At 29.1% G+C, this 10,971-nt stretch overlaps 1 protein-coding gene across 1 annotated transcript; it reads right to left on the bottom strand.

Moving 5' to 3' along the window:
* Positions 1-3,402: 3,402 nt before the first annotated feature.
* Positions 3,403-5,189, bottom strand: LOC111317762 (sphinganine C4-monooxygenase 2-like). Its single transcript, XM_022920167.2, has 2 exons — positions 4,937-5,189; positions 3,403-4,044 (listed from the first exon to the last, which is right to left on the bottom strand). The coding sequence occupies exons 1-2, from the start codon at positions 5,168-5,170 to the stop codon at positions 3,487-3,489; spliced, it is 792 nt and encodes a 263-aa protein (XP_022775902.2). The 5' UTR covers positions 5,171-5,189; the 3' UTR covers positions 3,403-3,486.
* Between the last annotated feature and the right edge of the window lie 5,782 nt (positions 5,190-10,971).

Consider the following 10,971-nt stretch of genomic DNA (forward strand, 5'->3'; position numbering starts at 1 on the left):
CAATTACTAAAGGGTCCACGAAGCTATTAAAAAAGTGGCGGGGTGTAAATTGTAATGAACATTTTGGCCAATATTGAAGTTTCGCTAAAATTTGTGTGTGGACCACTATTTTTATTTGGGGCATTCGACCTATTGAATTATTGGAAAAATGTTAGAGCAAACGACATTCTGGGGTCCGTTGCTGTGTCTAAATCAAATAAAAAATTGTCCTGAACAAAAGGGTAAAATTTTAGGATGAAAAATGATTATGTCATGCTATGTAATTCAAAATTATATATATAAAAGTTAAAACTTAATATTGAATTTAGTTCATTTATAAAATTATTTTTAAAACATAATATTATTAAATTTAATATTTAATATTTATAATGTCTATTGTTAATGTTACGGGTTAAAACTTTTTAAAATTAAATTCAAATCTTTCTTTCTTTCTTTTAATAAAAATAAAAAAGCGACATTCACCTCAGAAAAGCAATGCAAAATGCAAACAAATCCAAAGGAACGGGAACCATGTGTGATGTGTAAGAATTGCACGGACTGTGCGCAAATAATTGCTGAATTCATTAATGGCTTCTGGCCAAATGTAGAAAGCAACCGAAAAATCAATGTCGATACCCTGTGCCAAAGTTGTCCCTCATATAATAATATCGAATTTTCATTATTTCACCCCTTCCATGTGGACGAAAACAATACTCATACTTCTATTTCATGTACGAAAGATCAACATTCGAATTATTTATTTTCTTCGTTCAAACAAAATATTACATATATTTTTCTGTCCTAAAATTATTATTCATACTTCTATTTGATGTAAAAATTAAAAAAAAAAAATTAGTTCTAAGGTATTTATGTTCAAACTTAAAAAAAAATTTCATAACTTTGATGATCAATAAATTTAATATAAAAAATATAAAATCATGAAAATTGGAGTTAAAAAAAAACATGTTAAAAAATGTGACACAATATTCACTTGAAAATTTACATATACAAAAAATGTATGATTATGTTGTTAAATTCAACTGATAATTTGTTAAAATAATGGTAATTAAAGTGTAAAATTATCAACAGATAATTGGCTCAAATGATAAAAAAAATAAAGTGTAAAATTATCAACAGATAATTGGCTCAAATGATAAAAAAAAAATAAATTTTTTTATTATTTGAGTTTGAATTTATTAGGAAGTTGTAAAAAAATAATTTTTCATAAATTCATTAAATCTAATATAAATAATTTTATTTGAATCGGCTCAAAAAAATATATATATTGAGCGAAACCCACTTGCTACCAAAAGATGTTACATAGCAATTTTGCTATATATGTTAATGAAACTCCATCCCTCCATATGTCTGTGTGGATTCATGTAGAAGTGAATTCTAAATTAATCTATCCTATAACATTGATTTCTTAATATTCTTGAGTTGGAAAAATCAGGAATTTTGAATGGCATGATGTACCAACCATTATGTCAAATGTTTGGGTGCTAAATTATGTCAATTTAAATGTTGTCTAACCTTTTTGGGGTTGGGTTTTTGTACTTTTTTATTACTTTTTCAATATATTTTATTTTGGCTTTGAAAAAAATGACAAATATTTCAAAATCTAAATTCACTCTCCCACATATAGGACATATATAAATCACATGCGCAAGCAATGTGAGGCTCATTGTTGAGGGAAAAGAGAGCACCCAGACGAATTAATAACCTTTGTAGCAGTGCTTTAAACCCCCTTTTCTGGACTCTTTTTTCAAGTGAATGAAACATATATGCTCCCACAATTCTATCCCACACGACAAAGAATTGGTCCTGAGAAGCTTGTGATTTGCCACCACATAAATAATATGGTGGACATGGTGATATATGCAGAATTGTTGCTAAAGAATATGTGGAAGAGGTTTGGAGGAAGCCGATTGCCCACAGTTTTTGGTCATTTAATTTCTGATTTTGATGGTGGCAAAAAAATTATATTGGACGTTGCAGAGGAGACATAATTATATGTGGTGTCCTTATACTTGTGGGGCACCGACTAGCTATGATGAAGGCACACGTTGAAATGGGGCAAAAGGCGATGTCCTTATTCTGTCCACGGCCAAACAATATTCAGTGGTTGATAATTGCAGATAGCTCCAATTGCGTACGGAATGCAAAAGCAAACATGTGAGTATGAGGCTGAGAATGAATCAAAGTACTATTTCTTTCAAGAACTTGTGGTGGCCGGAAACTGGAAATATTTACTCGTATATTATTGCCAAGTCCACTATTGTTGCCAAAACTGATTGAAAGCTCCAACATCATTGCCTCTTACCTGCACAGCCAAGATTGATTCAATTACTACAAATAAGAAGAAAAAAAGAGATAGCTGTACTTCAATTTTAATATAAACATAATCTAAAATTGACTATAGGCTCACCTATGAGTGACACATGGTGCATATAAGCCAATATAGTACAGGTGAACAAGAACACTGGTGGCTTCCCTCCTCACAAATTGATCATTTCAATATTCCATATTTTCATCAAAAGCAGTAGTGCGTTTGTACTCTTATGATAATTGGTTTATCTTCAAGGTGGTCCCTTATTTGTCAATGATGTAGATGTATGGAAAGTTCTAGCATTGAACCCCAGTGAAATTGATTGTAAGAAAAGATTATAGCTAATATATCAGACATAACTTAGGTGGATTAAATCTTTGTGAGATTGACATGTTCTACTTCTAATTTCTGTAGCATATATGTTCTTTCTATTCGATTAATTTGGTAAGGCATTTATAATTTGGCCAAAAAGAGAAATTCATGTCTTAATTTTACAAATCTTTTGTCTTTACTCGAGGAAGGAGGTACCTGAATCCATTCTTTGAGCAGATGAACGCATGTCAAATTTCAACCATATTTAGTTAATATTTATAAAGATGAAATAATGTACCGTATTTTGCATTAATGAGTTCTAAGTGCTTTAGGGACCAAGATAATAATTGAATAAATAAGAAGTACTGTAGAAGTTATTATATATATTTTTATAAAACTATGCATATCAAATTATCATTTATTATGTAAAATACTTGGATACATTTTAAATTATTATATCTGACAACAATAATTAATTATTGGGCATATATAACATCATGGTTGTGCTCAAAATTCATAATTTTTTTTTATGGTTACACATTAAGATATAAATTTGGTAGATCTTTATTAGATATATAATGATTTTTGTTTTGGCTTAGCCAAGAAAGCAATTTCATGGATAATAAAATACTTATACAAGAACAGTGATTTATCAAATTAAGCATGTATACAAGAAATCAGCTCTATCTCATGCACCCAAGTGAATTTTATATTTTTCTCTATGTATACGCTTTGAAATACGTACATTAATATAAATTTTTACATAAGATCAACATTTATTCTCATTATATATACGAAGCATGTAAAAACACAGAGTGCACACAATGCATGGCATGGATCAGCTAAATAATAGCAGTAGAAATTAACTAATCCTCCTTGTAGTCTTTAGTAAGACGTACTTCGAAACCCCCTTCTGCTCTCTTCTCAAGTGAATAAGGCATATGGGTTCCCAAAATTTTATCCCACATGACGAAAAATGGTTGCGAGAAGTTGTATTTGGTTCCATGTAGCTGATGGTGAAGATCATGGTAGACAGTATTGTTTCTAAAAAATATATGAAAGGGGTTTCCAGGAAGCAATAATCCGCAATGGTCATCCACGTTTTTTATGGCGGCAAAAGAGAAGAAAAAGATTGAAGTTCGAGCAGACATGCCGGAGAAGACCAAGGATAAGGAGCCAGATATTGTGTCAGCAAGAAACGCTTCTAGCGGATGACTATAGATAGCACCAAATGGATAGGGAACAACGAGCCGGTGATGATGAGAATGGATGTACCTGTATAAGAATTTGTTGTGTAATACGAATCTGTGAAAAAAATAGTGGTAAGTGTCCATAGCCAGCATTGCTATTATAACTTGTCTAGCTATATCAATCCAGGAAGATGGTTGCTCTGCAGAAGCGCCATTACCGTTTCCTCCCGTCACCTGCTCCAAATGCAAAGTTTCAAATAAACAAGATTATAGTCGCCTAGTCTATTAATAAAATATTGAAATTTTAATTTTAATGAACACAGTTCAATTTCTATCAACGAATATAAAAAAGATTTTGAAATCTAAGGTTCTGCCCTGGTGAAGATATACATTTATTAAAATGTTATCATTTTATCAACTGTATTTAACTCTGACCAAAAGCTAATTAATAAGGCTCTTGCAGAACTGAAATTTTCATATTTTATTTAAAAATATCAATCTTTCTGCTTATGCAAAATTAAAATTCTTGAAAGAGGCCACCAATTCTGCAACTGACGGCGCAAAGATAAAGGGATAAGAGGTGCAAGATGCAACAACCACAACACAAGATTCTCTAGGGATAATGTTCAAGAAATCCGAATATGCTACACTGTTGCCAAATGCTAAACTAAATCCACTATGAAAACAAAAACCAATAATTAAAAAAATCCCATTGCATAAATTATTATAAAACGAAAATTTATTTAATTAAGAATTTCTATTTTTTTTATTATAATGAGTGGAATCTTTAAGTGGTTAGAATGAAAGGTAAACTTTATAATTAACATTTAATGGTGCTAGTTGAGTATTAGTCCAAATGGCGTATGCGTTGGTAAAGTTTTTTTTTTTTAATATTTTATATTAAAGTTTGATCACTAAAATTAAAAATTAAAAATTTTATTATTTTATTAAACAACATGACAATTCGTAATATTATTTTATCTTGCTTATTTTTGTGAAAAGAAAATAAGAAACTTATTGTTTTAACCCCAAAACTTACTAATGAGACATAGAAACAAGTCAAGAATATCAAATTGAGGAACAAAGTTTAAGAAGGAGAAGAAACCCTTCGATGACTGCCTCGTACCAGAAACAAAAGGAGGACCGCGAGGACTTGGAGGAATTGTTGCAAAAGGACACCTTTGACGACGGTCACTTTGGACACCAAATTCATCTCATCCTCGTCTTTCTTGGAGTGCAATCTATAATTGTCACCCCACGACCCTAAAGCCGTGTACATCCCTGCATAAACCCAATATACAACAACCGGCATCAAAGCCACCAGCATTTCATCTGATAACCAGAAATCAGCTGCAGCCATAACAAAAAAAAATTACACAGTTTTTAGAAACCCAAAACAAAAATTATAACATCACAAGGTTGAACCTCTCTATTTCTTCTTCAATTTATACTAAATAAGAGTGAGAAAAGAGACCTTGGATCAACCAGCCTAACAACTATGGCCTTCTTTTAATTAAACAACTCTTCAATTATTGAAGTACAAAAAAAGGAAAAAAAAGCGTCAGCATCTATCTATATTTTATATATACTTACTATAAGATAATATTCTATATTTCATATAATAAGTTTATTTACTTTTAATATTTAAATATATTAAAGAATGGTTTCTTACAAATGCCATCGCGATCAGAATAAAAGAAATTATAGATATTAAAATTTAAAATTTAAATTTATTAAATTTTTTTTCAAAAATTATTATATAAATTAATTAAATTAAATTTTAAGTACATTAAACAAAGGTTTTGGGATGTTAGTGGCTACCATTTCTCAACTCATAATCTCCAAAAAACTCTTTTAACCTCTTAAGCACAAAAAAGAGTAAAACTATACTTTAATAAGGAGATAAAATGCTTGAATGTTAACTATATTCTTTTTCCTGACAGTTCATTCAATAAACTATATATGAAAGTAAGATCTAACGTGAATAGAAAATAAAATATTTATAATTTATATGATTTACTAATACGTAATGTTAGTGTATAGCAAGATAAGAATGTAAAAAACATATTTTTAAAATAAAAAAAAATCAAATAAAAAAATTTGCTCGGCAGAATGCACAGAGAAATTTCTAATAAATTAATATTGGTTTACCGTGGCTGAAAATTTTAAAATTCCAAAGTGGAAATTAATAAATATGGAAGCCCAAAGAAATGTACTGACACCACGTCAACCATGGCATATTAGTTGGTGAGGTTGCGGGAACTTGTCAAATCAGCAAATATATAACTGATTCTCGATTTAGCAACTTATATTTCTTAATCCAATGATTGATACTCTATATTCATATAGAGTTCTTGTAAATATGATAAATTTTTAGTTGATTAAAATTATGTAGTTGTTGTTGCTTATGTAGGAAATGTTTAATTATAAGCGCTAATTATAATATTCAATTAATTATTTTTAATTTATTGTTATAATGTCTCAATTTGAGGATTTAATCGTTAGATGTGAAAAGTCAAAAATCATCATTAATATTCTTTGTTAAAGTATGATTTATTATCAATTTTATATTTTATTTATAAAGTTGAGATTAAATTTAAAAATACGATTACATATGAGAAATGTTATAATACTCTCACAATGTCAATCGAAAAATAATACCATTTAATGTTATATGATCCTAGAGCAATCTTGTTTGAATAGTCTTTTATTTATTTTTATTATTATTGTTCAAATATTGAAAATTTTTTAAGTTTTTCCAATACTTTCCATATAATTTAAAATTTTTCTTATCTTAAAAGTATTTAAAGAAATAACTTATTTTATTGAAGAGATTTCGTTATTAGATTTATTTTAGTAGATTATAATTTTCTTATACTGATACTTATGACATGATTTTAAAGAACTGGAGTAAAAATCACCACTTGTGATTTCCTCTTAATTTTATTATCAATGAAATTTTTAATTTACTTTGTAATATTTATTTATTGTTTATTTTATTATTAAGATAAAATTTTTATTGGTTAAATTCTCAAAATATTTTTAACACTTTCGAACTATTTTGAAAAAAATATATTGTCTAAGAAATTTTGATAAAGTCACCATTCATGACTTTTATTTTTGTAAAATTTTATTTATTTTGATAATTTAAATATTTTATATTTATTAATTTTCATTGAAAAGATTTTCAAAAATCTTACTAACACTTTTCGGTAAATTTTTAAAAAATACTTTTTTAAGAATCATCACTTGTGATTTTATTACTATATTTATTATTCCTTTCTTTATGCATTTATTTATTTATTTCTATTTATTTGTAGTGAATATGGTTGTCATTATTATTTTTATAAAAAATTGTGAATTACTTTCAGCACTTTTGAAATATTTTAGAATTTTTCTTTGTATGAAAAAAAAATCACCACTCATAATTTCATTTTTATTAATAATGTTTTTTATTATTTTTTTCTTAAAAAATTCTAAAATATTTCTAACATTTTTAGAATGTTTTAGAAAGTTTTTTTTTTATGTAAATATTTTTAATAAAATTATCACTTGTGACTTTCTTGTTATTTTATTATTTTATTTATTATTTTTTTGTCTTTTTTTATATATTTTTTATTCTTGGTCATTAAAATTTTATTTTCATTATTTCATATTATTTTATATTATTTCAGAGAAAAATAAAATTTTAAATTTTTCTAAATTTATTTTTTAGCAATTATTTTAAATTAACTTCGATTAAAAATATTTTATATTTTCTACTATTTATTTTATTTTTCTATCAAAAGTTTATGCAAAAATAAAATAAAAATACCAAAAAAATCAAAAATTAAATAATAGAAATATCTAAAAAATTGAGCAAAAAAAATAAAAAATAAAAAGTTATGACGAAAATACTTAAAATGCCCCTAATCAACTCTAGTCAAAGGTTTAAAGGAGTGGCTCAAACGGTTCGATCAACCGACTTAAATCCACAATCAATGGTTTGATCAGTTTGGCTCGAATACATGGCTTAACGTGGCAGCTTGGCTACAATTTTAATTTGTTGTAACGATTTTCTATCCGCCTGATGAATTTGGAAATAAAATAAAAAATAATAGAGTCATCACCAATCTTTTTTTAGCTATGTACGATTGGTCACATATTAAAATATATCATTTTAATGAAATCTTAAAATTTATTAAAAGAATAATTTTAAGGTCTGTGCAACAGTTTGAGTTTAGGAGTCGATTACGTGTGGGGAAGGATTAGCACCCCCACAATGCCCGTTTAAAACAGTATCAATTATTATGTGTAATCCATTGATATTAATAAAAACAGTCTTATTTTCAATATTTGAAAAATAATTTCCTTAGTTTCCTTTGTTTATTGAAATTTTGATTTTTTTCTTTTATTATTGTTCCATATTTATTGTTCAAATTTTATTTGAAAAAAATAAATTAGAACCATTTTTATTGAAATAATTCTTAAAATATTTCAATACGTTAGTAATATTAGAAGAACTCCTTCTCACCTAAAAATTTTTTAGGCATCATTTCTTGAAATACCTTAGAATCTCATCATCGAATACTCGAATTTACTTTTCGCAAAAACTTTATTATGTATGCAATGCAAAATGCTGATATGTTGATGCATGTATTTTATTTTTTTAAAAAAAATTTATTGATTTTTTTTATTTGATTGCTTTTTTTTAATTTAAATTTTTGAAGAAAAAAAAGAAATTTTTATTATAGTGAAATTTTTCTATAAATATTCCAATACACTATAATATTTTGCGCGGATCCTAGGTCGGGTCGACAGGTTGAGCGCAGATTCTAGAGCTTAAAATGACATCGTTTTGATCATTTATCGAAACGGCATCGTTTTAGCTTTTTTCAGTTTCTATAAAAGCCCAATTTTTTTAGCTCATTTCTTCAGGTTATTTCTCTCTCTACCCTCTCCTTTTTTCAAACTCTCTTTCTAAACACAATTAGCAGGTTGTCGTCTACCCCGTCAGTCGCCAGTGGTCGGTTACTGATTGTCGAAAAATTTTAAAAACTTTTAAAAAATTTTTCTTTACCTCCTGAACACATATCTGAACTTAATTTCACCTGAAAATATCTCAAATGACCTAAATCAACTTTCAAAGTTTCGGTCAAATCCTCTATTTTTTTTATTTCAACTTTGATTTTTTTTACTCATTTTCTTTTTCTTTTTGTTCACAAGAAGCTCTTAACACTAAGTTCCTCCCTTTTCGAAAGGGCATTTTTTTTTTGTTTTTGGTTTTGTTTTTGGTTTTGTTTTTGGTTTTTTTGTGTAAAAAAAAAAATGTATAAAGGCTGTGACTGGGAAGGACACGGATGATAGGATTTCTGAATGTGAATGAGATGTTGAGGGGGCTTTTTTTGTGTCTAGTCTCGTCTGGATGGGTGCTTTATAGGGCCGCTTACCTGGGAAAAGTAGGTGAAACAGTTGCTTAGCTAGAGGCATAAAGGAGTGGTTTTTTAAGGGTGATGGGGCTACTGTGCTCGATAAACAAGGGTGGACAAGGGATGGCAGTGGTGCCATGCATTGCACCTACTGCCACCGGTCCTTTTTATTTTTTTATTTTTTTATTTAATAAATTAATATTATTTTATTAATATATATTATTTAATAAAAATAAAACAAAAATAATATTTTTGGGCTTGATTTTAGAATCGAGGCCTGACTCAAAAGCCTGGACAAATTTGACGTTTATATAATCAAAACGATGTCATTTTTATTCGCTCCAAAACAACAAATTTTCTCATTTTCTTTTGCTTTCTCTCCTTTTTCTCTCTTCCCTTTCCTAGAATTTTTTTTCTCTCTTCTGACTTTCAATAGTTGGAGTTGTCACCGACGCAACCACCGGCCACCAATCACCGGTACCAAAAATTTTCAAAAATGCCAAAACACTCCTCTCTGCCTCCTCTTTTGATCTAATGGCTTATATTTTCTAAAGCAATTCTCTTTTTTCCTAAAAATTAAGAAAAGCTTAAACCCAAAAACTCAAACCTACCATTAAGGTCACCTCGATGACTACCAAAATTTTACTAAGTCTTCCACTCACCTTGATTTTCACCATTGGGATTTACCAAAAACCGTCTAGAGGATCCTAAATCTAAATTTTGGTTTGAAAGCTTAGGCCACCGAAAAACTACCTTACCACCATCCAATGGATCTAAAATTTTAGTACGTTGTTCTCTTCTCCTATATCTACTTTTTCACTATTCAGATCCCCCAAAACCCTCTTAAAAATAGTAGATCCAAAATTTGATCCAAAAATTGAAATTATCGAAAAACCACCCACTGCCGTCAGATCGTTCTAAAAATTTAATATGTTCATCAACTTTCCATAATCTATTTTTCCACTGTTCGGATCCACCAAATTCTATTGCTTGGTTGGCTATGGTTTTCATTTGAAGTTGAAAAAAATTAATTTTTTTAATGGGTGTGTTTTAGAGATTGGGGAAGGTTTTGGGTTTGTTTGGATGACGGTGGTTTAGACATCGGGCTAGTGAGGGGTGTGTATGGGTGATCGTTCTAGTGATGATGGGTTTATGCAATGGGGACTATGGTATGGAAGAGTTGGCTGCCGGATGGGGATGGGATTCTTGGCTGGTGCTGGGGCTAATGAGACTGGTGCTAGGTTGATGAAGTTGGGGTCTTATGGGAGAGGATACTGGGCAGAGGAAGGGTCTAGTGATGAGTTTTTGGCAAGGCTGGTCTTGAAATGGTGGATGCAGAGGTGATTTGGCTTAAGGTGTTGACAGAGAGGAGCTTGGATTCAACTTAGGTAGTACGTTATTTTTTTCAGTCAGCCTCCTCTTCCTCTTCCCATACGATTTTTAGGCTCAAATTTAAAGAACCAATCTACGATCAAATCCCAGATTTCCTGCGATTGGGGGAAGTCTCCCTTGAATTGTGCTGCAAAATTTGGCATGGCAGAGGGGACAATCAGGCGGCAGTCATGAATCTTTGAATTCGGCTGTTCCAAAATTTTCAAAGTTTTCAGCTTTCTTTTTTTACTTTTTTTCCTAAACTAATTAATGAAATAATAATAATATATATAATAATTATACTTATTAAACCAAAAATATGATCAAAATATCTTAATAGGTTTAAATAAGACATTAAGATGCAATTTAGATTGATTTTGAT

The sequence above is a fragment of the Durio zibethinus genome, chromosome 2, assembly GCF_047325235.1.
Source record: "Durio zibethinus cultivar Kanyao isolate XHJ-2024 chromosome 2, ASM4732523v1, whole genome shotgun sequence".
Classification (NCBI taxonomy): domain Eukaryota; kingdom Viridiplantae; phylum Streptophyta; class Magnoliopsida; order Malvales; family Malvaceae; genus Durio; species Durio zibethinus.